The sequence below is a fragment of the Argopecten irradians genome, chromosome 10 (genome assembly GCF_041381155.1).
Source record: "Argopecten irradians isolate NY chromosome 10, Ai_NY, whole genome shotgun sequence".
NCBI classification, from domain to species: Eukaryota; Metazoa; Mollusca; class Bivalvia; order Pectinida; family Pectinidae; genus Argopecten; species Argopecten irradians.
Window position 1 is genome coordinate 31,408,657 of NC_091143.1, and position 27,691 is coordinate 31,436,347.

General features: G+C 36.3%; 1 protein-coding gene across 1 annotated transcript; it reads left to right on the forward strand.

Moving 5' to 3' along the window:
• Positions 1–877: 877 nt before the first annotated feature.
• Positions 878–21,374, forward strand: LOC138333657 (C2 calcium-dependent domain-containing protein 4C-like). Its single transcript, XM_069282161.1, has 4 exons — positions 878–1,009; positions 10,737–12,291; positions 16,441–16,552; positions 17,880–21,374. The coding sequence occupies exons 2-4, from the start codon at positions 10,837–10,839 to the stop codon at positions 18,215–18,217; spliced, it is 1,905 nt and encodes a 634-aa protein (XP_069138262.1). The 5' UTR covers positions 878–1,009; positions 10,737–10,836; the 3' UTR covers positions 18,218–21,374.
• Positions 21,375–27,691: the final 6,317 nt, after the last annotated feature.

Here is a 27,691-nt window from a genome sequence, read left to right on the forward strand (position 1 = left end):
TGGCTCTTTTCTTTGAAACCTCTAGCCCCCCCCCGGGGGGGGGGGGGGGCAAAAGGATCAATTGGGCTGTTTTCATATCAACGACTTCTTCTTTTAACTTATATGTTAGCACTGGATAACACTCATTTTGTATTTGGTAACATCTATGGGGTGGGATTCAAAATTGTAAAAAATGTGGGGCTGATCTCCAGGGGCGCTGCCAAATATGGTCAATATTTGGCTATTTCAAAATATAATATTTCAATGATAATAAGTTAAATTGATGAGCGATAAGGTCTTTTAGGCCTATTGTTTAAACAAAAAGATATATGATACTCCCATTGACTTCACTTACATTATTTCGACGACATAACTTAATGATTATTAATTAATTCCCAGCATTGGATAGCACTCAATATTGCATTGGTAACATCCCTATGGGGTTCGGATTTAAAATTGTACAAATTGTGGAGCTGACCCCAACCCCACCCGAATGTCCTTTATTCAGTATACACACGATGTCTCGGTGATGAAATCATTGTTGTTTTTCCTATTCAAGATTTTTTTGTCTCAAGAATGTACCCGATTTTACGATAAATACTTACACACGCACCTGTTTCAAAATTAATACATAAATTAAAATTTTTGATACCGTATCGGTGTTGATATTTACACACGTGCTAACGTTGTTGAACTTTGACGTGGCTTCCACTCCTCGTACGTCATTTCCTTGGTAGCGAAGATCTGGCATCCTTGTATACACGGACATTTAATTGTAGACAAAGCCTTTACATACAAACTGGTTAATACCAATATGTCGGGAACAGCTCTAAACCGGATAAGATATGGGGGCCGTCGCTTTATTGCGAACATCCATCAATCATAATTATCGATTATTTTCTTCTCGAATACATACGACGTCGCACTGCTAGTTCACTAGAATCAGTAGTAGCAGGTAAAGCAGTAGCACGTGTCCGCTGTACCACTTACTAGTCACGGGGATAATAGCTATCAGCTGATAGATTTTCAGGTATGTTGGGTTTTGTTTTTTCCCGTTATCTACATATCATTACTATTTCGTTGACGTCTGTTTTCTCTTTTTCATGTTTGAAAGTTGCATTTTCACCTTTTGTTTTCGAAATTATTTCCGTTAGCTTACAGAAACATGTTCTTTTCGCTATGTATCCAACAATGGTTCCTGTTATCATGCGTTTAAGGTCTATGTATGGAAAACATTAAATGCCGTTTTGGTATTCATGGTATTTGTGTCAAACTCCGCCTAAGAAGACCAGGATCAGTTAACTAATTACCGCACGATATAACAGTGACTTTAAAAACATATCGGTCAGTAGACGGTATGCCGAACATCTTTTTAGCAATAGTTATAAAATCGTATTTGCTGAAATCAAGGTAATCTAACAGATGTTTTATCGTCTTACGCGGCACATAAAGACACTTTTACACGTTTCCATAAAATAGAGTGTTTTAATACGAAACCGTCCTTTTACAGACTGTTATGATCTCAAATATTAGATAGTAATGGAACAATTCAACCAATACAACGTCTTCACGACAAACCAGCTATTTCTATTATCAGTTGTTAGCTCGGACAGCATACTGTTTTATAAACTTTTAAAAAGCTGAAACAAGATCATGCCCTACCCATTTTAGTTTTTTGAACCCTGCAGGTAGGGTACCTGCTGCTTCTATTGTATGATCTTAAAGGCGGCTAAATTTATCATCTGAACTTTTCTTTCTAACGTACTTTTTCTTTCTAACGTCTCACATGACACCAATTGACTGTTGGCCTTCTGTTGAACGCTCGCCCCTGTAAGGTAGGCTCTAGGTTCCCCTGGTCGAGACATACCATAGTCTATAGAAGTGGTAGTTTTACTTCTACGTATTGCTCAGTATACAGTTAGTATGGCGTCTGGTTCGTCTGTTGTTAGTATAATGTTGCCGGATGGAGTCTGTTGCTTGGTGCCTTCGCCGACATGCTTCAGTGATCTAGCACTATAAAAGGGCAGGAATTCTAGTATACAAAAGACAAAACGAATACACCGAAGTCTTCCAAAACACGAACCTCGTACTTCACAAACGCTATACACCGCAAACATGGTAGGCCGTTCTTCATTGGTCCTGGCTGTTAATAGGACGAAAGTTTAATATAATCAAACAAACATTTTTGTCTGTTTGTTTGTTTGATTAATTAACGTCCTGTTAACAGCAATGGTCATGTAAGGACGGCCTCCCATGTGTGCGGTGTGTTGCGTGTATGTTATGCGAGGTGCGTGTTTTGGGAGACTGCGGTATATTCATGTTGTGTCTTCTTGTATAGTGGAACTGTTGCCCTTTTTATAGTCCTATATCACTGAAGACTGCCGCCGAAGACACCAAGCAACACACCCCACCCGGTCACATTATACTGATAACGGGTGAGTCAGTCGTCCCACTCCCTGTAAGCTAAGCAGGAGTAGACACTACCACTTTTATAGACTTTCGTGTGTCTCGGCCAGGGGACAGAACCCAGAGCATTCCTCACAGAGGCGAACGCTTTTTGTTTGTAGCATATTGATGATTGTCGTTTAGATGTATGTTCAAGTGTTTGATTTCGTTGACGAATATCTCACATTTCCTAATGAAGTTTAATTTCTTACATTGTTTCGTATTTTTGAACGTGCCTTTCCTATACTCATCCTCATGTGACACTCATTCATATAAGGCTTACCCGCACTAACTTTCAATGCCTTGCAATAACGCCGGTTACGGTTTACAACTTACAAACGAGGCAATCTCCAAAACCAAAGTGTTGTGTTAATAGAGACTAATGGTTTGTTAGTTGTAATTTAGTGTTTTTATGAAAGAATGCATTTTACAGCAACAAACGGTTTGGTTCAATTTATTAGCTTTAATGTCCTATTGTCAGCCGGGGCGATGTAAGGACTGACTCCCATGTATGCAATGTCTTGCGGTGTGAGGACGTCAGTATGTTTTTGAAGACGGCGGTATACCCGTTTTATGTCTTCTTGTAATTGTGGAACCTATACCCTGCGGAACCATTATGTGATGGCTACAAAAAGCCTGGAATGATTCTTATAAGGAATATTTTATATGATCTGCCTAGTAATTACTACTTCCCTTGGGAGCCGGCTTCTTAAATTTGTCCTTCTGACGATTTGCTTCGTTTGGTTTGGTTTATTGTCATGTAAGGACGGCCTCCATTGTATGTGGTATCATGCGTTTGTGAAGTGCGATGTGCATGATTTGGGGGACTGGTATTTGCGTGCTGGAAATATATTATATATTATCATGTATATAATTGGCAATACTAAAGATATATGTTGTAATTACTGCAAATCGTGTATTTTCGCGGTGACATAATCTCGAGATTCATAGCTAAAACATGTTTTCGTACTTATTGAATATTTTTAGCAGCGATTTATATTCACGAATTCTGTTCGCTCACAACAAAAGTTGGTTTTAATTTCCGCAAAGATAACTACCTGGTTGATATTACGGTGCTGAAGCTAAGCGCCATCAGAAAAAAATTATTGTTCATATTAAATAATATTTTAACTAATTCATAAAACGTCTTCTCATTTTTTAATAATAGTCATTAAAAACTGAATAAAAAAATGTACATAATATACAAACAAAATACCCCAAAAAAACCGGCATGATCTTTAAATATTAAGCCGTAAGCTGTAAACAGATTTCTGTCGTCGTGTCCAACGGCCTTGGGAAAATTTTCTCGCTTCGAATGGTATAGGAGAATATCGATCTTAATTTGCTACATGCTAGCGTTTGCAGTGACCTGAATATCATATATATCAAAATCTAATGAAAGCAATTTGAGAGTGCTAAATGGTATGTGGTTTCGATACACATATTGACATTCACATTTCAGTATTGACTATTCAATCCAAGACGAAAAAGTGCATTACACAACGATTATGGCGCTGAGAACGCGAGGCATTCAATTTCAGCACGAACTTGTCAACGCAGTATAAAAGGATTTATACAGAAAAAAATACTTAGTGGTATTGTGAGCAGGTGTTCTATGTAATAGTTTGGATTTCCCCTTAAACGATATTCTCAGGGTTCTCTGAATTTTCTTCACCTCATAATTCTGACACATCCTCATTTTATTAAGTTAAACTAAACAAACAAACGTAACAACTTACACATAGTCAAGCACCTGTGAAGCCATTTCTAAAAGAAAACGAATTACATTATATTGTGACTTGGAATGGTGTAAATCAAATTCTTGAAAGTTCATGTAAAAGCGATCGAATACACAGTTAATTGTTGTTGATTAAAGTCACTCGGAAAATAGTATGTTTTTCCGGATCGATAATCTTGTAAGAACAGCTATTAGTGTAATATTATACTGTACCAATAGCAACCCACGTCTTATTCTACATATCTTTCAAATCTCAGCAAAAGTAGCATGCTTTCCCCATAATCACATTGGTTTTTTTACTTTGTAATGCATGTACTTAATATACTCGTACACATTGTACTCAAGAAGATATCTTTGGACAAATACATTAAATTAATGTTCAACTGTTGCTTTTCCGGGCCTATAATTTTAAAGAAATCAACTGTGAATTGACCCGAACAACAGTATAAAACGATCAAACTCTTAGATTTGGATACGAGTCTGAGTGAATATATATTAAATATATATATATACATATATGAAAATGAGAAACTCTAGACGAGTGTTCCCATTAAAAAAGCAAAGCAGGGAATTCTTAAGCATACCAAATATCAATGTTAAGAATTTTTATGCTATTAAATAGTACATGTAGTTGGTAAATTAATCCTAAAGACAACTAGAACTAGAATACCTTAGAAGTTTAATTATTCAAAAGTATATATGCGAGTTACCCTATTAAAGATGTTGCATTTACCCTAATTACGGCAAAATTGACATTTTAAGTTTATACGGATTTTTACATGCTCTATTCCAACGTCTGTGGATCTCTGTGTGTATGACTTACGTTTCAAAGTTTGCTAATATTGTTAGAAGACACAATCCAAGGCGATTAAGCAAGGAAAATAGCCGTCAATTCTGTGAACAGACAGGACGAATTCCTCGTATTTTTTAACGTCGCCATCTTGGATATGGGTAACTGTAGTTACCCTAATCCGGTTCTCACTGTGACATATACCGCTGCCCACAGAATTACAATCACCCCGCAATAAATTGTACACATTGAATGCCACTTATAAATAGCCTTACCTTATGACATAAACATGGAGTATGACGCACACTGACTTGATACCGTTGGATGTATGACCTACTTTTTAAATAGTAAGAAGTATGGCCTACGTCTTTATATGGTAGAAATGATAAGGCTTACTTTTTGCTCTTTTTTATTGTTTTAACGTCCTATTAACAGCCAGAGTCATGTAAGGATGGCCTCCCAGGTATGCATTGTTTACGTGTGTGAAGTGCGAGGTGCGTGTTTTGGGAGACTGCGGTATGTTCGTATAGTGGGATTGTTGCCCTTTTTATAGTATTATATCACTGAAGCATGCCGCCAATAAGGTTTGAAGCATGTTGCTTAACGTCGTATTATTGTACCTTATCAACTTTAAGTTTGTTCAAATAATGACATTGACCTTCATTCAGGGTCACTTGGGTCAAATAGGCTAAAATTTTTAAACGACTTCTTCTCAAGAACCAAAAGGCCCAGGATATTCATAGTGGACCTTAAACTTCGGACCTTAAACTTCATTCAAGTTCACGGGGATCAAATAGGCTAAAATCCTTCAAACAACTTCTTGTGATATTGGGCCCTCAACATGCTTGGATGAAGGGCTATCAAGTTTGTTCAAATGAATGACCCTGATCTTCATTCCAGGTCATGGAGGTCAAAAAGGATAAACTATTCAAACGACTTCTTCTCAAGAACCAGAAGTCCAGGGTACTGATATTGGGTCTGTAGCATGCTGGGATGAAGGGAGTACCAAGTTTGTTCAAATAATGATACCTTAATTCAAGGTTACTGTGGTCAAATAGGCTTAAATATTTAAACGACTTCTTCTCAAGAACCAAAATGCACGGGGTACTAATATTACGCTTGCAGCATGCTGGGGTGAAGGGCTACCAAGTTTGTTCAAATGAAGGACATTAAACTTTATTCAAGGTCACAGGGGTAAAAATGGCTAAATTCTTTATATCACTTCTTGTGAATAATTAAAAGGCCTAGAGACCTGATATTGGGCATGTGACATGCTTGGATGAAGGGCTACCAAGTTTGTTGAAATGAATAACCTTGATCTTCAATCAATGTCACAGGGGTCAAATATGCTTAAATCTTTAAACGACAATGTTGTAATGTACTAATAGTCAGATGACCGTTAAGGCCCAAGGGCCTCTTGTTGGATTATTGTTCACTATTTGAATTACAACCACAGACTTTTAATAACAGCCTACCGTGAGTGCTACGTATTGCAGAGTGTGGATATATGTATGTTTTGGGAGGCTGCAGTATATTTCTGTTGTGGTTTTTTGTAACGGTGGAATTCTTGTCCGTTTTATAGTGCTTTATCAATGAACGCTTACCAGTTAACCAACTTATAGTGTGACAAAGCCTTGTCAAGACTAGAAATGTCTGTTAGAGATAAATATCCCGCCTTCATATGAAATATTGTAACAGAACGTGACTTGCCTAAACGTGATGTACCGATACGGACAAGCGTCTCACTAAATATTCTGATGTTATGGCGCAGAAACATGACTGTGTAACAAATGATTAAAAAGCCAAATTTTGGAAGTGAATACTTGAATCTAATCATTATCAAGTAACAACCTTATTAAATTCGGGTTACATTATCTATGAACATAACTTGGCCCAGAGGGACTGGATTTGGATTGGAGCTTGATCTGCTACGAGAGTTACGTGTAATGATCTAATAAAACATGACCAGGAAATACAAACTTTTTGTCAGTGTCATTATCAGGCATCGTTTGGGTCATGTGCAAACTCATTTAAATTGACATACACGTCAGGATATATTTGTGTTGAAAATTATATTTGGATAAAGTTTCAAGCGTTACATGGGTTAAGTGTATGATTTGACACCCGATGTAATTTACAAAGATTTACAGCCGCTTCCAACCGTTGTTTCAATTTAGAAAATAGTTGCACGATATTCTTCATACAAATAGTAGCTTAAACAATAAAGTAGTTTTAGTCATGGGAACTATAAAAAAGTGCTGCACTGTTGATGAATGATATTTTTTGCTCTTTCAAAAACAGGAGCAGACGAATTAGTATTTTTCTTCAGTTGCAAATGCTACTTATTTATACCATTACGACCGTTGAGTTTCTTATTTTTTTAGCTAAAGTATGGAAAAAATAAATGCGTCACAAAGTTCATGGCGCAATTCTCGATGTAGAAAGATGCATTAATAACGCATCCCTCAAAAGCAAAATTAATTATTTCATATTATTTTTGTGTTAATTAGACATGCATTTATACTTACTGTTCAAATGATGTGTAACGTTTATGCTTTATCGGCGGTGTACCATCGATAAAATATAAATACATTGTATTATATATGTTTTTAAGTTGATTCAGTCAATACCAAAGTTCATTGCAATATATCTTACATATCATTTCTTGGTCGTGATGTGGGCGATTTCTAAGACATCATTAGTTGAAGCCTTGTCAGTGATTTTCATTTTTGGCAGACTGTGCTTGTTTGGTATCCTTCCTTCGGCAAATAAAAACTGATATTGACTGAGAACGGGCAAAATATATTTCTGATGTTCAGGAGACGGACATTGATAAAGATAAATTTAAATTGTCTCCAGTATAACTTAACATGGAATCGAATTAATTCCTGTTGTTCACATGTGATATTTCCTGTTTTAAAACCATGTTTATCTAGACTTCGCGTTGTTTGATAAAACATCTAAAATAGAAAAAAATTTATAAAGAAAAACCTTACGGTATATGTCTGTCAAGACAATTTGTCACGACGTATGCATTAACCGAACAAATAATTCATAAGCTTTCACAATGTTGTTTAATGTCGCACGGATATACCAACGATGATTGATTTTTGCTGATCTAGCACTCACTTTATCACTTACACTAAAAGGTAGCCTCCCTTGATGATAATATTATACATAACGTTTCTGCATTTCTGTCCACAAACAATTCATAATATTCTTAACAACGAAGTTTTGACAATAATTCAGTACCGTAAGGTAATTCCACCCATTGTGCAATGTCGCAAAATTTTTGCGACCATAGAAAGTCATTTTTAGAGAACATTCTCGTATGTTTTTTTCGCTTTAGTGACTGGAAAGAAATCAATTATTTAAAAGAGCATTCTAACATGTTGACGTACCTATAGTGATTGTCATCCTTTGGGAATATTACTCACTTGTAACAGTCATAGCGGCTACAGTACTGTAATCAAAGACCACTATCTTTCTCAAATAGGGTCATAACAACCTAGTAAACTTGTGTTCCCTTGACGATGTATCTAAGCTACATATCTGGAGTACGTGTAAGCAATATACATGGATTCTGATATAGCACTTTAAAAAGGACAAGAGTTCCACTATACAAGAAATACACAGCATGAATAAACTGCAGTCACACCATGACCATCAAGAGTTCCACTATACAAGAATACACGGTATGAATAAACTGCAGTCTCCCATGACCATAGCTGTTACTAGAACGTTAATTAATCAAACAAACAAACAAATGAACACGCACCCCACACTTTATACAATAATACAACGCATACATGAGAGGCCGTTCTTACATCGCCCCTTTGGTAAAAGGATGTTAATATAATAAACCAAACAACACCAAAGAATGGGCTTAACGTCCTATCCACTGCTAAATTAATTTTAGGACGGTTCACCCTGTATACAACGTGTTGCGATTGTGTATATATATGTCTTAGGAGGCTGCGGTATATTCATGATGTGTCTCCTACCATTTGATTTATTATTTATTTAATCTGGTTAAAGTACAAACACGTTCCCGAGTTTTGTCGTTTGGTTCTGAAAGATGGTGATTGCGATCGCGGTGATTGAGTTCGTGATAGCATTACTTGTCTGACTGTGTCGTCTACATAGATCTTAATTAAAAATGAGAGATCTTAGCAGGAGTGATTTATGATGCCCAACAGGTACGTAGACGCAGACGGTTTGATAGATAGCCCACTGTACTACTGATCGTATGTAGGAGAGTATTATCAAAAGATGTGGGGTTGAAGTGTAGGCAATGGAATTCTAAGGTTTTCATTTACGTGTATAGCGATGAAAGGAGTCGGCTTGTAATGTAAAAGTGAAGACTTTCAAAGATTAAAAAAAACATGATGGAAATACAATCTTACCGTTTTTACGCAAAACCTAATCTTAAAGTTTATTCAAACATTTTGGTGGTTAACGTGTATCGTTGTCAGATAAAATGTTAAGGATGAACGGCATTTTTATGTTGATCAAATAAGAGTCATTTAACGTTTTTTTGTGTTGCCAATTTCTGTAATTCTCATTTTGTTAGTATTTTCGTGAATGGGTACATTTCATTCTGAAGTGTTTTATGGCTTTCACCATTTTTGACGATGTATAAGACCACGTACTTATGATTGGTTGCTGTTTTGACATAGAACAAACAAAAACATTTCCCATTGTATATTTAATATATAACCTTTTTGCCCTCTGACTATCACGCTTTCATTATTTTCCTAATTCGCATCTTCTTACGAGTCTTTCGGGTTATATAAGATAAAGAAACAATCAGGAACTCGCGCCTGGCATTCATGTCTGTCTAATTTCCAATCAGAAGACTTCGGCCATTAATTTGTGTTTCTGTAACAAAGGTCTATCCCGACAAGTTTTAGCGCTCGTGACATTCAGATGACGCGCGCTCTGCTACTAAAACAGCCATCTAGCGGATAATAATCGTATTACACAATGGCGAAATTGTGGCCGTCTGGTTTAGTGTTATATTGTCGCTTTATATTTGATAATATTCCGATTGATACAGCATTTCTAATGAAACATCCACTAGTAATTTATCTAGTAATTGATAATAGGCGCATTATCACTCGCATTAAAACTTCCCAGACATAGGTAGAATGCGTTTTTTGTCTTCTTGAAATAATGCACAGGCTGAATGGAGACATTGTATATAATCTAGCTTTAAAATGCACCACAGGCGAACATATAAATATGTACAAAACTATTACCTTACTGATTAATCAATCACAGCTGTAAAACATATACTTACAATGTATGCTGAAGGTTATTAAAACACAAGAATATTATTAATTAAATAACACGTTTTCCTCCGCAGCAAATTGATGTTTTCCTACGCAGCAAATTGATTTTCTCCTCCAAACTCTCCAATCGTAAATTGCGCTAATTCAGCTGCGTTGAGAGTGGATAGGGTTTAATTTGTCTGTCAGCTCATTTTTTTCGTTTGTTTCCAGTTCATGAAACGAGTTGGCTGAAGTTATCTGTCACTATTCAAATTTCTATAAATACACGGAACAAAAGCTTTACAAGACTATCCTAGTATAGCCGGAGATTGTTGAAATTGGTAGAGGTAGGTAGGCGTTGAGTGGTCGAAGTTCTCACGTCTATACATTACGTAAATCATTTGAAGGATGGAATAGGTATCACTTGTTAAGCTCATTATTAAAGTGAATACATTATCTAGCCAAAACAGATATGTCTTCATTCTCTAATAGCCTACTTATTTTATTACAGGAAGAATGAGCATAAATCTAGAGTAAAATCAGGAAGTCCGCATAGTCCGGCACACAACCGTAAAGACTACATTCTGGAACGTGCAGATATACCATGCGTTATGGAATCGGTCAGGGAATGGCTCATGAACAAATGTAAGCTGGTCAGTCAGGATCAAACAACGACTGCAATCGGAAATGACATTAACAAACAACTTTGTGGGGCTCTTACTCCGAAAAACATTCCCGAGTTTGTGATTCCTAAATCGGGAGAATCCTCTCGCAGACAAAGCTCGGAGTTAGAATCTATCGACGAAGATGTTCCTTTCAGAGGTTTTTCTCCTCGGAGTAGCATTGCATCTTCCGGTAAGAACAGTCCTATTCAGTCCTCATTTGGATCGAATTCATGCCTTAACGTGCCTCGGAACTCCACTTCGCGATCGGCACCTGTTTCCCCCAGACATGAAATCAAACACATTGTGTGTCAGGGGAGTACCCATTCACTGAACTATAGCGACAATGGCGAGGAATATACGAACTCCGATCCTCTATCATTTGCTGCTATGTCTCTCCCCCATTTCCGGACTAAAACATCGACATACGGGTTCACAACACTTACCCAGTGTCCTCACACCAGACGGAAAGAATCTCTGTTTCACGCCGAAAGCGATTCCCTGATTCCTTACAAGCGGACAAACTCTTTCGAAGGACTACGTGTACGTTATGACAAAGAATGGCCGCCCACATATTATCTATCGGATTCCAATGGATTATCATACAATAACGACTCGCCTCAACCACCAGCAGTGACCATAACACCTTCTGCAACTGAACCTGAAGTTGACGAAGCCCCTACAGAGAGACACATATCGCTATCGGCAATGCACTTGTCAAATTCGTTGGATGTAAACTATAGTCTACCATATTTTAAATCAAAATTGAAATACTACCGCCGGAGATCCTCCTTACTTGGTCTTGATGATGAAGAAGCGTATATCACGGACCACAATACAGAAAGCAAACAGCGCCGATCCATATCGGCCTTGTATGCCTGTCCAAAAGACAACACTCTGAAAAGACATTCATCGCCACAACTTCGGACTTCAAAAGAAAGCGTTGAGAAAGCGTCGGTACCGAAACCTCGCATAACATTCGGAGACGCCCAGTGCCAGTTTCTAGTGCAACATGGCGAACTGAAATTTGCTTTTCAATATCTGGCAAAATCAAAACAATTGAAAGTGTCAATATTAAGGGCAGAAAATTTAGGTGGACACGGGAAAACTGATCAGAATATGAATGCATACGTCAAGGTCTATCTACTTCCTGGCAAATTACAAAAACAGTGTTCAGAAGTTGTAAAGCATACGCGGTGTCCGGTCTTTGAGCAGGAATTCTACTTCACTGGAGTATCACTTGAACAGTTACACGCAATGACCCTACGCATAAAGTTGCTTCACAAAGGACATAACTTGCGTCTTCCGGAATTCATAGGAAAGGTGGATGTTAATCTAGACAGTTACGACCTTCTAACAGAGAATCGAATGTGGAAGGACTTGGACATTAAGCGGGACAAAGAGGTAAGATTATCTCACTTAACAAAAAAGAGAACAAAAAATAAAATCATTTTCCAAATAGATAAAACGAGGGCAAAAAGTAAAGTAGTATTTTGGTTCAACCACGAAACCCGACACTCGGATTTTACGTAAATGAAGTTTGTAAGCGTTGCGGATATCACTACAGTTTCGTCTTTGCCAGTTCTAACTTTAGTAGGCTATGCCAACTGACAACAATTATATTTTTGCTAGGCAGTATTTGTTCCCCCGTCAATCCAATCCAGCCATTCTTGATATGGTGCCATTATCCTGTTTTTCTAATGAAGACTTTTTTAAATGGTAGCCGCAATCATTTTGACCAGAAGAACGATCAATTCGTTTGTAATGACTACCTAACACAATAAGGTAAAAGGACTTTCCCTAGTATAAGATACGGGAGTTTCCCAATAAACAACGGTTAATAACAGCACAAAGCGATCGTGGCTTCAAGCCATACCAGAGAGGTCATCCGATGCCAAGTCACTATTTAAGACAGTCAAACTATTGTTCTAGCCTTGTAAGTAAACATTAAGCTAATTACTACGAGAGCTTTGGGGGTATAAACCATACATCTTTGTCAACATACCACTTAAACAGGGTCAACAAACAGGTCAAAGCGTGTAAACAACGGGGCTTAGCAGTGTTGTTCAATCACAGACTATTAACATTCGTGATAGTTAATATTCAATTTCGTTTTCTGTAACGAGAGAATTTTTTATTTTTGTTTTTTTTTTGTTTTTCTCGATAGACATCATAAACCAGCCCTATTATCGCAAGTGTTCCATATGATTTACCTGATCTTCTGTCGACACGTTCATTACTGCCTCCTTAGATATTCAAATCGACTTTTCGACACAAAAGATAACCCATTTCGATCTTTAATTTAAGGAGACTATAAATAACACGGATATTCTAGCAAGCGTGAATTTTGATGAAATCCAATTATTTTGAGACTTCGTAATTTCCTACGGCGAAAACAATTTTTATTAATCTACTTGCGTCATGACAAATTAGAAAAACGAGCTATTACCTCCTTGCTTGTGTCTTAGGAATATTTGAATCAGTTGACACCCTGCTAAAATAATGATTAAAATTATTCACCGCAAGGTGTAATAATGTAGTTTTTATGGCTCTTTTGTCCGGTTGGAAATGAAATGACCTCATTTTACGGTTGAAACTGCTGACATTTTGAATGCGTCCTTTGAGGTGTGTTTTGTCATTAGTTCTAGTTTGTTAGTCTGCTTCCGGTCGTTATATCACTTCAATAACACCGATAGATCTCGGGATATCAATGACATTATCGCAACCATATATTGTCTCCAGGTAAATTGCTAATCAAGTCTTGCCAATGGGAACATACTGACATCGCTTAATAAGCTTCACATATTAGATACTGGTATACATTTTTCATATCCTGTCATTACAAATTATACACTAGCACAAGTTCATTTTTTGCTGTACTGAAATTGCTATCAAATATAATAACCATTATGTTGATGATAAGCTTGTATCGCGTGGCAACGTATAGTAGTGATAATTAGTGTATATTTTCCGTAATCAATATGGGAGCAACATATTTTTCACAGTCCTGTACAGGTATTAGTGATATGTTCACTTTTCATTGTATATATATATTCCTAAACCGATACACCAGGATCATGACTAAAGTTTTAAATAGCAAATCAAATATGACGTAAAGTTTTGTACATTGTAACGTCATATTTAAATGATTTAGTCTAAACAAAAGCGTGTTTAGTTTGTTTCGTAATCCTGGTGTCTGTTCAGTATTCTGTGTATTGTAGAGGGAGAAAATTAATACTTTATTAAGTCACAACAGTAACTGTTGCTTCTATTGTTACATGCCTATCTATGATGTTTTCTGTATCACTAGACATTTTCATTCGTGAGTACTTGATTGCAGGTGTAAGAAACAACGCGAATATACCGCAGTCTCCCAAAACACGTACCTCCCACTACACACACGCTACACACCGTGTACATAGGAGGCATCCTTATATATGATCCTGGCTGTTCATAGAACCTTAATTCAATCAAACAAACAAAGGTGTTAACCAATGTTAACAAAAGCAAAGGACAAAAGTATTTTAAAAAGTTTGTACATTTTCTGTCTTTAAAATTATGTAGCTGGAATATTATGTGGTACTTTTATCCATACATTTGTGATTATAATATTTATAAATTAATATAGTTTGACAACATAAAACGTGATTTTGGATAAAATAGAACCCTGTCTTATACCTCTCATAAAAATATTAAGTTGGCCATAGCACAGGCCCTTGGGACCTTTCCCTTTGACATTTTAACCATATTTCAAGAGTTATGATTAATGTTGCTATATCTAGTATTAATAAAATTGACAAACTCCATTTTCTATGCAAGAGATTCCTGGACATTATTGATATTACACGTGTCTTTGATTAGTTTATATTTAAATTGTGTTTTACGAAGGAACGCATAAACAGCGAATACAAGATAAATGCTTCAGCATTTTTCACATATAATTGCCTTTTCAAGCAAATTAATTATAAACACACGTTTCATAATAGCAATCATAATCCCGCCTAAAAGGTGAAGACTCCTCATCTCATTGCAGTAATCTTTTTTTACATACATGACAAAATAACGCAGAAGGCTAACGACATAGCTTGTACTTTAGTATTTTGAATGGTGTTACTAATGGCTTTTTAACCTTACATTTGTGTGTGGGGTGTTTTTGCCGTTCGTGTATATGAAGCAAAGCCATACAATGATCATTTAACGAGTTTTCATTTCATGATTAATGTACAATATAGACCATGTTTTGTTGTTGGGCTTCTGCTTCATTTCATCAACAGGTTCCTGTCAATACATAAGCTAAAGCATGTCTACGTAGTTGATTAATCCAATCTTCCGCCGTTGTAGAGCGTTTTAGTAAATACCACTTTGAGCGTTGTCGAGCGAAAAAAGAACCTACCGATGCGGTTAATTTCCACTATCTCTATCTATTAACGATTCTATAACGAGTCTATATGATGAACTACGAGTTTCGAAAGGTCAGTCGACGGTTAGGTGAAATATACAATAAGTTGTATTGACGAACGTTAGTCTTTACTTTGTAATTGACAATGGAGTTTGCCACGAACACTGTTATGACCATTTCACGATTAAACATTCCGTCGGTTTTACATGTACATCATCAAGTGTATAGACGTTTGCTATTGAGATGAATTGGACGATAATTGGTAAAAGATTGACAAAATGAGTGCAGCCATCGATTTTATATACTTTCTCTATATAAGCTTTGCGGATGTTGCTCAATTACAATAGAGGTGTATGAAGCCGTATCTATTGAAATGGAAATCGTTTCAAATGTGTTGGCGTTTATGCAATGTTCCGAAGCATGAATCGTAGAGAAAGCTATTTTTCCGTCGACATTTCTTGTTTAAACCACGCACAATGAGGAGCCCTCCTCGAGTAGGCAATTAATTAAGAGTAAATAGGAAAGGCTTGTAAGTCAACCACGCGGGTAGGACTTGTTTATAGATTATCCTGATACGAAGGTCAAATGGTGTGTATGCCCGGAGACAAGGTGGACATACGAGTTATCATGAGACAGCTATAGGCACCGGTGCCGTGTTGTAGGCGGATTATCGATGTACGTCAGGATCAGAGGGACAGGCAACGGAGGAAGACGGGGTTTATGACGCTGTTCAATTTGTCGCTTGTTTATAAGGAAATATTCGATAAAGCAAAAGGTCATTTCACGTGATATTACGCTTTATATAAAATTCGATAGGCCTCGCAAAACTCTCGTATTACAGAATATATATAAATTAAAACCATGTACTCCTGTAAATGAAGTCACTGTACCGATAACACTTGAAATTGTGCGGTGCATTCGCCGACAGTCACACCTGATATAATTTGAATTAAATTGAAAGATAAAACCCCATATAATCTGAAATTGTTATATACAAAACATTTTACTTTTTTGTAGGTACATTTCAATTGCATTTGAATACATGATTGCATATTTGTTAATATATATCAATGCATTATCCTGCATGTATTGTTTAGTTGAAAATGAGTCTAGTGTGGCGACGATTTCTATCAATTATTGTTAATCTTTTTCAGGATTTGGGTAGCATAGAGATTTGTCTGAAGTTTCAATCCAAGGAAGGTTCGATACAGGTGACAGTCGTACAGGCTAAAGGCCTTCCACATCATCCAATTACTGGTCATCCAGGTATGAAAAATTTCTCGAACGAATGCATCAATAATTTTTTTTTAATATGATGATGGTGAAATATACACAACATTTTGGCGGATGAATAAGCAAATAACAATACTGAAAATGTGTATGTTTGCGGTATTTGTTTTTTTCCCAAACACTTTTTGCATCAACATTGTTTTGTTATAGGAAGTGCTTTTTAGCATTTATATCAAAATTGCTACGATTTTGCACATTCGTTGCGCATACTTGTCTAATTAAATTATAGACTAAAATGACAAATATACCCAAAACACGCACCACGCATCTCATACACGCATGGGAGGAAACAATTAGTGTGCCGAAATATAGGCAATATATATCAAAAAGGGCAAATATTTTATTTCCTATTGATTCCTATATCTTTTCCTTGACATGGCCTCTGTTTTAAAGTTAAACGCTCGTCGCGTTGAGAAAGGCTCTTGAAAACTGCCCCCTGTGCAGAACATGTCGTTTCTGCTTCTACTTAGAAAGTGAGACGACTGATTAGCCAATTGCATGTTATTAATTTAAACATGTTTATGTCGAATATTCGGTTAATGATGAAAGCAGTCATCCACAATCCATTTAAATATAGATTGATGGCAGAATATAGCGCTTTATGTCGTTACTAGTTCATCCTATTTTTACCATTGTCTGCGCTATTGAATCCTAAACCATCAGTGTCATTTGATTCCCATAAAAACGGTAATTGATTTCGAGTATTACCTGTACCTCTATGTAAATTGATATTATTGTAATTCACAAGTCAAATAAAACTATTTGAGTTGGCGTTTTACATTTAGAGATGTCACATCAAAACAGTGACAGCTATTGTGGACATTTATAGACATTTGACACGATACACATTAGCAACAACATTTGAGCTCCTGGTACAAAGTCATAATATTGCAACGGAAAATGTTTTGTTAATTTCAATGATTGAATAGAAGTGTGCACGGAATACTTTTAGTTTAAATGAGACACCATATCAACATCATATAATACTAAAATGAAATTCAAGACTATACGATACTTCCAGTCATTTTTAACTCCTACCATTTTTCACACCAAGTCGATAAATCATGCACCTATGAATGCTATAGGGTTCTTTTATTAAAATAATTAAGGTTCGGTTAATTAATATTATAAATAATTATCAATATTTTCTTTTAAATTACTTGTAATCCTCTCTCCTTACATTTCAATCATTCCTAGACATTTTTATTGACTAATATTCAAAACAAAAAGACGAATCTTAACAAAATATTAACAATCACCTTTGTATTAAGATTCGTAATATTCACGTTTTGATATTTTGTAGATCCTTATACCCGAGTGGAACTCGAACAGCCAGGGCGTTCAGTCTCCCGAAAGACAACAAAAACAAAGAAAAGTACTCCAGATCCGATGCCGATGTTCAACGAAAGTTTTGTATTCAATATGTCCTTCAAAAGGGATGATTTAGCAGGAACAGTGTTGACAGTTTCTGTTTATGACCATGACCGTATAAGGAGTGATTACGTCATCGGTCAGGTAAAATTTTGCGCAGATGCGCATCAAACTTCCGCCATGGAACATTGGATTGAAATGTTCAGTCAGCCAGAGGTGGCCATTCAGCGTTGCCATGAACTCTTAGATCACGAAGATGAATTCAAATAACAATTTGTTCATTTTTTGCAACGAATGTTTTGGTGCAAAAATCAGAAGTTGTGACAAAGACGTGTTATCTGTTTTTTTATGTGAAAGCCTTAAATTTAACATTGGTTGTGCAGTACATCCAATTGTACTCTATTGTTTTCGTCTAATTGTTTTCGAATATTTGGGGTGTTTTTTAAAGATGCTCCACCGCCGACAAAGCATAAATGATATATTAATTGGTGTTTGATCGTATGTATATATATCTAATAGGTACAAAAATATCATAAAAATTATTTTGCCTTTAGTGCATGCGCAATAAGTATTTCATTCCATATCCTTTCGACGGCCGCAAAGATTCGAACCCGACTCAATTTTGATATTAGGTTATAACAATACCATTAATGAAAGCAGTTTGCATCTAGATTTCGCTTTGATGCCATTTTCAAAATAAAAACAAACAGTACACACTGCAAACAAGCAAAAACAGTCACCGGAAGTCCCCTAAAGGTCGCCACGCACGGGTCATGGGAGGCAGAAACCTGCGCGTGTGATTTTTTTTTTGTTGAAATCGGTGTTCTATATTCCCCTTTCTTTTCGCTTTCTCTCTATTTTCTCTTATTTTGATATCTTTTCTATCGTTTAAGACCATCTACATATCTGTATCTTGATAATTAAGCTCACAACGACAGGTTTCGGGCACACACTAAAATCCGGATTTCAGACCTAAATTTTTGACTTATTTGGACACGTTCAAAGGTGATTTGTGACGTCACTAATGCATTGACCGAATCGATATTGGCATGTTATATAGTGATGAACATTTAAAAAAAAAACCTCGTATTCAGTTAACAAGGGTCTCAGTGGGGCTCCAGAAGGGTGCATGAAAAGGGGAAAATGCATACTTACGCATAAATACGTTACAGCCGTCCAAAGGATATTGTGTAAAGTGTCATGGAGTCTATCGGGATACAACTAATCATTTTATTTATCTTTAACTTGAAGGAAAATTTAAAGCTCAAACTTTTCAATGGTGGTAATGATGTGGATTAAGTATTCTTTTAACTGAAGAAAAATACTAAATCGTCTGTTCATGTTTTTGATAGTGAAAAAAACACTGTCAGCGGTGGAGCATCTTTAAACTAATTTGTACATATCACTTTTAAGCCAATAGCGTGTTGGTCGACATGCCTGAATGGGTCCGAGTCACGATCTAAGCTGTTTACAAACCTGAATCAAATACTTTAAAACTTTACAAGCAACGCGTTTGGTAAGACGTTGTCCTACGTTACCTTTTAGCTAATCACTTACCTTAATTTCTTATATTACATTAAAGATGTTCAATATAGAGGGCACTTGGCATGACAGTAAATATTTTTCTCTCGCTTAGTCAGTCTGTGATTAAGAGAATGTTTTCTGTAATTGTTTTAATAACTCAAGTTTGTAGCACTCGCCATTTTAGATTGATGTTTTTCATTATATGCTTCTGTGTTTGGCCTTGGTTTAAGCTTCCTGTTGAAAATCACGACTATTCGGTATAGTTCTAGTAATTATCATGTTATCAAGGCTAAGTAATACTTGATAAATACACTCACGTTATTGGATTCAAACAAATGTAAGCAGCATCTATGGCTCTATTTAGGGATAGTAGCCTTCGCCATCTAGAGTTCACAATAATTTTACGTAATTGTTCAACACCTAACACACGTGTCATTGGAAACTGATTTATTGGTCTAATACATGTATAATTGTGGAAATTATATCCTAATTAGCGAATACTTAACTGGTTTAATGTAATTGTAGGAAATACGTTTTAGTTATATGTGCGGTACTTTGCATATATATCAATAAAGAGAACATTTTAATGTTATTGACCACCAAAAGTTACAAACATGTTGGGAATTTCAATACTTAAAATACATAGGTTTTAATTTGACGACGTCCAACAACAGCTCGAAATAAATTTTGGAAGTACAGACCAAAATCATGATACTTACGTGTACTGTGTAGTGAAATGAGATCGAACGGTCAAATCAAGAACCCAAGTTCGTGGTCTACAAATTCATTACAGTGGGATTTTTAAAAAGTGATTTCTTCGGATATATTTTCATGGGAACATTCATAAGCACAAAACCAAAAATTACACATTCTGTGTTACTGTAAATGTTCATACGACATCATACATGACTCTCATAGCTTAAATCATCAAAACTTTCAGTAGATTAAGGAAGAAAAATAAAACCATTTAAACTTTTTCGCCATACATAATTGATGGAAGAGTCGGTTATATTGTTTGTATTTGGTGTTAATTGGTATATGTGACCGGATTGGGTGTGCTGCTTAGTGTCTTCGGCAGTATGTATCATTAAGATAGCAGAATAAAATTGACAAGTATTTCAATTGTAATGAGACACGACAATAGCACACCACAATCTTGCAAAATATGGGACATACAAGGAAGGGCGTCTATCTGTTCATCGTAAATGAATCAACTAACAAATCAATTTGTAAACATTTTTGGAATACTTAGACTTGTCAGCAATTTTTTTCTTCACACGCTGTGAAATGGAAAAAAGGTGGATGAACATGTTTAGATCAATGTGTTTGTATATATGTCGCTCATTCGACTGGTAAATCACATATTTAGACGAGTTTATTACAATGTAAAACAAGCTGATCTTAGACAATGTCTATAAACCATCTCTTAAGAATGACACACAACTTCAGGCAATGCATTGTCTATGGGGAATTAATGAAATCTCGAGGGGACCCAGGTGTATGAGGTGTAACTACGTGGAGATCGGAGAAATTATGACCCATTCATCGCTGCACACTATACCGTTTATACTTATCCTGAACGTGGGAACAGGTCGTTCCCTCAGGTATTACAACTGATGACAAGGAGTCGGATTAGGAAAATCAATAAATTCCGCTTATAGCAACAAAATAATGATAGACGGTTTTATGTAAGCCCGCGTAGGGAGAGCTTGTAAACTCTCAATTTTTGTTTCTTGTAAATATTTGATACCACAGTTATGAGACGTGATAATCATGAAGCTAATGAGATCTTGTTTCTGTTGACGAACGGATATTAGAAATTGCCTTTGATGAAAGTTTTACGGAAAACTGACATTTTGTAATATATCATTATTTTGACTTTATTAAATTACTTTTTGATGTACTTGATTGCATTGTTGTTATTTATCAAATGTTTACGAATTTGTATACACGGAGTAAATTTATGAAATTATTGTTCTTTTATCTGACGTGTCACGAAGTCGATAGGATTGTCACATATCATAAGGCCTAAAATGACAATGAACTATATACAGGAAAAAGTACCTAGAGCACACCAATACACACTAAACCAATATGCAGGATTAACGCATCTTGAAAATATCTCAAACCACTGGACATGCGCCGTATCTAACGCACTTTGAAATAATATCAAAGTGGGTTAAGGTACATTGGATTTGTTTAGCTTCAAACTGCTTACTTATCAAATTCTTTTAAATATTAAATTACTATTCCTTTTAATAGACATATCGCATTGAAATTGATTGATTGCATAATGATTCCAGAATGCATATATCGATATATGATTACAAGAGGACATAACACGAATATACCGCAGTCTTCCAAAACACGCACTTCACACGTCATCCAAGCTTTACACCGCATACATATCCCAGGTTGTTAATATGACACTACTTCAAAGAGATATGTGCCGTATTTTTTATATTAACGAATCAAGATAAGCTCGTCTCATGGTGACGTATTATAATCGTCTTTCGTCCGTCGTCGTCTATCGTGTGACGATAGGTATGTACATTTTTGACTTCTCCAAAATCGTTGAAACAATTTCAATGAAATTTTGCACAAGCCTTCTTAGGCAAAGGCAAACTAAAAATCTTAAAATATATGGTCCCCACCTACCAGGGGTCAAAAGGGGTAAAATTGACTAAAATTCTAAAAAAAAATCTTCTCTACTTACAGATGTAGTAAAATCAAACACTCTTCACAAATAGAAATGTATTAAGGTCCTTTACAAAAAATATGAATTATATGACCCTGGGGTCTTCAGTTTCCCCTTGGGGAGGGGTTACGTTTACTGTAATTTATATAGTTTTGAGAATTATTTGGTCATTCGTAATAAGAAATGAATCAAATATTATCATTATTATCAGTATCAGATATCGATTGAATTATATTTCAAAGTTTCCATGACTGACCCCCGAGGCCTTAGGGGTGGGGTCAAAGGGGTCGAGTAGGCTAAAAACTTCAATTATCTTCTTCTGAAATTCTGGAAATACATGGTAGCAATCAGAATACTTTTGCATAGAATGGAAAGGTCTTAAGGTCCTTTACAAAGATGTGAGATTATATATGATTCTAGGGTATTTAGGTTTCTCTGGTCAAAAATCTTCTCCATGTTTTGCGGCGTGTTGTTTGGTCATGTATGTGCGTGGTAAAATGTGTCAAAATGACTTAATCGGTATGTATCAGTATCAGATATCGATTGAATTATATTTCAAAGTTTCCATGACTGACCCCCGAGGCCTTAGGGGTGGGGTCAAAGGGGTCGAATAGGCTAAAACTTCAAAAATCTTCTTCTGAAATTCTGGAAATGGTAGAATCAAATACTTTTGATAGATGGAAAGGTCTTAAGGTCCTTTACAAAGATTGTGAATTATATATGATTCTAGGGTCTCTAGTTTCTCCCTTGGGAGTGGGTTAAATTTACTATAATTTATATAAGGAAAAACCTATTTTTGAGCATTATTTGGTCATTTGTAATAGAAAATGAGTCAAACATTGTCATGGTTATTAGTATGAGATAAACTTTGAATCCTAATATAAATTTTTCATGGTTGACCCCCAGGGGCCTTATGGGCGGGGTCGAAAAGGTTAAAACTTCAAAAATCTTCTTCTGAGGTTCTGGAACTGGTAGAATCATATACTTATCATAGATGGAAAGGTCATAAGGTTCTTAACAAAACATTTTAAAATATATGACCCTGGGGTCACACGTTTCCCCCTGAGGGCGGGGCTAAAATGGGTAAAATATGCTAAAATTTCAAAATCTTCTTCTAAAATTCTTGAAATGTTAAAATCAAATGCTTTTTTATAGATGGAAAGGTCTAAGGTGTTTTATATAATTGTGAATTATAATACATTGCGGTCTCACGTTAGTTTTCTTTAGGTTATATAGGAAATACACATTTATGAACATTATTTGCTCAATTTTCCTAGGAAATGAGTCAAACTTATTAGTATTTTAACAACAAAATTGCTCATCGCTGACAACTGAGGGACGGGACCAAACAGGGTCAAAATGACTAAAATTTCAAAACAATTCTGAGTGTACAGGTTTGATGGAAGCAAATACCGTTCATAGATTAAAACGTCAAAGTAAAATCACTAACCGACGTCAAGGGCCAGTATATAGTGTTTATATGTTGGGTTTTTCCCCATTCTGTATCTGAATTCAGGTGACGTTAAGGCTCATGGGCCTCTTGTAATATGTTATTCATCGCCAAAAGTTCCTAACATTTTGAAAATAACAGTACTTTCAATGCATTGGTTTTAAATGTACAAACACAAATAATGACAGAAAATGATTTTATTAGTACTGCCAAATCCCATTATAGGTACATCTATGGTGAAGCAAAATGAGACCTTGAAGCCTATAAGGCATCTGGAGCCATCTGGAACATTTTGACCTAAAAAGTTTAAATTGATGTCAGAATTACTTCCCGTTGTAACGTAGTCATCTCGCCCAAAGAGCACAACATTGTATAAATGTTTATATATATCGAGGACGAAATGACGTTTCCTTGGATGTAGCAAGGTGCAGAAAATGCATTTACCTGAAGAACTGGTAGTATAAAAGGGTCACCCGGAAACGATTAAGTGACGGTACGTTAAACTCACTAACTAACTTGTTTGTTTGTTGTTTGAGTAATTAAACGTCCTATTAACAGCTATGGTCATGTATAGGACGGCCTCCCCATGTATGCGGTGTGTGTTGGCGTGTATGTTTGTGCGAGGTGCGTGTTTCGGGAGACTGCGGATATTCAGCGGTTGTGTGTCACTTCGTCTCCGGTGACCTAAAACGTTTAAATTGATGTCAGAATTACTTCCCGTGTACGTAGTCATCTCGCCCAAAGAGCACAACATTGTTAAATGTTTATATATACGAGGACGAAATGACGTTTCCCTTGGATGTAGCAAGGTGCAGAAAATGCATTGTACCTGAAGAACTGGTAGTATAAAAGGTCACCCGGAAACGATTAAGTGACGGTACGTTAAACTCACTAACTAAACAGTATCTATTCAGTGGATATGTATTTTAATCAAATTTACATTAAACAGTACATAACGGCAGGCAATTTGTTTTGTTTTATTTTATATATGGTGAAAACGGAAAGCTTTCCTTAAATCATATATGTCATCGAAACGAGAGGTTTCCTTCTTGTAATGATGTCGCTTTGTAAATACAAGTGCGTACGCTGTGACCCAGTTTTGATTTATAAATCAACACGTGTATATACGACCGGATGTGCCCGTGTTCAGTTGCGGTAGCTGTGTGTACTGTATAGTTTCAGTATTGTCAACCTTGTTAGCTTGATGTACTTCATTGCGAGCACGTGGTATCAGTGTCGTTGTAATTCTTTAAATAGTATGTGTGTTGTTTAAGTTAATTCCGGCGTTCGGGTGACCAGATATATAGTAAAAATGGAATGACCTGTTTTACCCGTGTACCAAAATATGGACACGGTCATTTGGTTTGAATAGAGGTGCTCCAGTCCTTATTGGGGAGATATTGTTGCTGTGAAGGTCGGAAAAGCTAAACAGGTAATATATAAGGACTGAACAAGTCCCTGTGAAAGTCTGAATATGACTTTCGTGTGTTTAGTAGTGATAGCAACTGCGCGCTGAAGCAAGTGTGCTGCGCTCGATACCAGAGCAAGTAGCAAGTGCGCAGCGCAGCGGCGAGGTTACCGCTGCGCTCGAAAATGGTTAAGGAACATAGGTATAGTAGCCACTGCGCAGTGACAAGTGCGCGGGCATCGGAATAGTGCCGTTGCGCTGTATAGGATTATTGAATTGTTAATAGGTATGTGTTGTCAGGTCCGTAGCAAGTAGTACGGCATTTGTTAATTGTATTTCTCGATATAAATCCCTTGTTAATATTCTGATTATTTGGTCAATTGAGATTGAGGTTTTATTAGAGTTACAATTTATTACATTTTCGCTACCAAAGGAAACACATAGAAGATTCCGAGTGACCATCGGGACGAACCAGACCCGGTGCACGTTACAGATATTGTTTGAAATTATGTTTGAACAGCCAAGGTCATTTGGATACGGACCTCCCACAGGGGCCAACTCAATAAAAATGGATGTTGTCAAACATTTTTTTGTATTTGTTGGATTGACTGATGAGTATATATGAGTCATGTGATTTCTTTTTCAGAAAATACGAGATTTGAAAAATTATTAAAACATCGGGATATTAACTAAAAAACAGAGAAAGTCGCAATTTTGGAATTTTTACCCTCGCCTCGATTAAAGTTTTTTTTCCACTGTAGTATACTATGTTTTCTAGAGTTGTAGTCACGCAACAGTCGTCCGATAATCCATAATCACACACATACCATGCAAAAGCATATAAACGATATCTATATAGTCGTATGCAATATTTTAATTCAAAATTACCGGCGTATTCTGACTTGTGACATCGAAAGCAACGCCCTAGTGTGAAGCGATTAGATTGATTTCCCTGCAATGTTATTCATTCGGTTTAGTCAGAGATACGTTTTAATTTTCAAATTTTCCGCGAAAACAAATGTATCGGAATACCTCTGGCTAAACTGATTAAATGGATTGAAAATGACTCGCCAGAATTAGGTAGTGTTTTGAATAGCAGTACTTTTAAATAACCGTCTGTAAACATCAAAGAAAGTCACACACAACGATAATTGAATACCAAAACTTTCAACCAAAGTGCATCAGAAAACATTTCAGCACAAAAATCGAGAATTTCAAAGCAAAATGTCCCGTGTACCAAAAGGGGTCCCCTCGCTAGCGTAAACCGGAAGTGGTGCAATATGAAATAAAACCGGTCTATTTTTATATTGCAGTTAAGACGAAATGTTTTGTTGTTGTTTATATATGTACCAAGGGCAGTCCTTATCAGAAACTGATAATCATTGGATCACATCGAAAGCATATTAAAAAATCGTAAAAAATGTGTGAAAATTGTACCAATTCAGGTACAGTAATGTAATATCATCTTTTATGTGTCTAGCCGATTTCATTCGATACCCGTACTGTGAGGACACACGAACCAGTTGCCTTGGATTTTACAGTTATTCCAAAGGAAACCTTACGATACAAATAGATTTCGGAAGAACACAGACTGAGATGAATATTACGACACAATACGGAGACCAACGAAATAAGTTCTAGTGCTGTCATGATATATCGATAAACATGTAAATTGCAATATGCTGTGAAAATATATAGTACCGCGATACAGAAATCATATTCCGGTTTTTCACGATATGAAAATATTCAGTTTTCCTCCCTTTGATGTAACTCTTACTTTACGTAAGTATCAGTAATGCGTTTGAATTAAATAAGTGTATTATATACACTTTTGTTTGTTTGTTTGATTATTTTAACGTCCTGATATTTTAACAGCCAGGGTCATTCAAAGACGGCCTCCCATGTATGCAGTGTGTAGCGTGACTGAAGTGCGGGGTACGTGGTTTGGGAGACTGCGGTATGTTCGTGTTGTGTCTTGTATATTGTAGGAAAGAGGTATGTATTAAGGTGTCTTCTACTCCAGGATACGTCATCCAGTATGATGAAACAGCCAATTCCCAAGTGAGAAAACAGTGTGATATTCTTGCATAGGTATTTGGCTCAATAGACATTTTTTCTCTCTATATATATGTAATAATGTGCCAAGGTTTACTCGGTGGGCTATATAACACTACCCGTTTCAAGAAAAAAAACAGATTCTTGGAATACCAAAAATGTGATTAAGAGTCCAGCGAGGATTTCGGAGTCGTATTTCCAGGTCAATGACAAACAGATTTTCGAGTTCGAAAGTGCGGAAAAGAGGAACTAAATGTACTCTTGTTTCGTTGTTTACTATTACGATTTTAGCCTAGAATAATCAGGTAACAAAACAGTTGTTTCATGCCTTATCAGTCAATAGTCAAAACTCTTTTCCCTTGGTGTTGGAAACAAAATGTGTGCATCTAGCCGCCATGTTAGTATGTGTGTAGTACATTTGTTTTCTCGGCGTTGATTGGTGAATTAAGTTTCGAGAGCCAATCAACGCCGAGAAAACCAGGGCTATGGCAGAAAGTCATACAGGATCAAACAGCAAATATTCTAAAGAGGCAATTCATGGATGGAACATTCCAAACAAAGCACCGCTAGTGCCTGCCAATGCTGCCAATATGTATGTTGCTGATGCAG

Excerpts from the sequence above, each read along its gene's own strand:
- LOC138333657 (XM_069282161.1), top strand. The coding sequence starts at position 10,837 with ATGGAATCGGTCAGGGAATGGCTCATGAACAAATGTAAGCTGGTCAGT. Across the intron at positions 12,292-16,440 it reads ACATTAAGCGGGACAAAGAG|GATTTGGGTAGCATAGAGAT; the intron begins GTAAGATTATCT and ends AATCTTTTTCAG. Across the intron at positions 16,553-17,879 it reads TCCAATTACTGGTCATCCAG|ATCCTTATACCCGAGTGGAA; the intron begins GTATGAAAAATT and ends GATATTTTGTAG.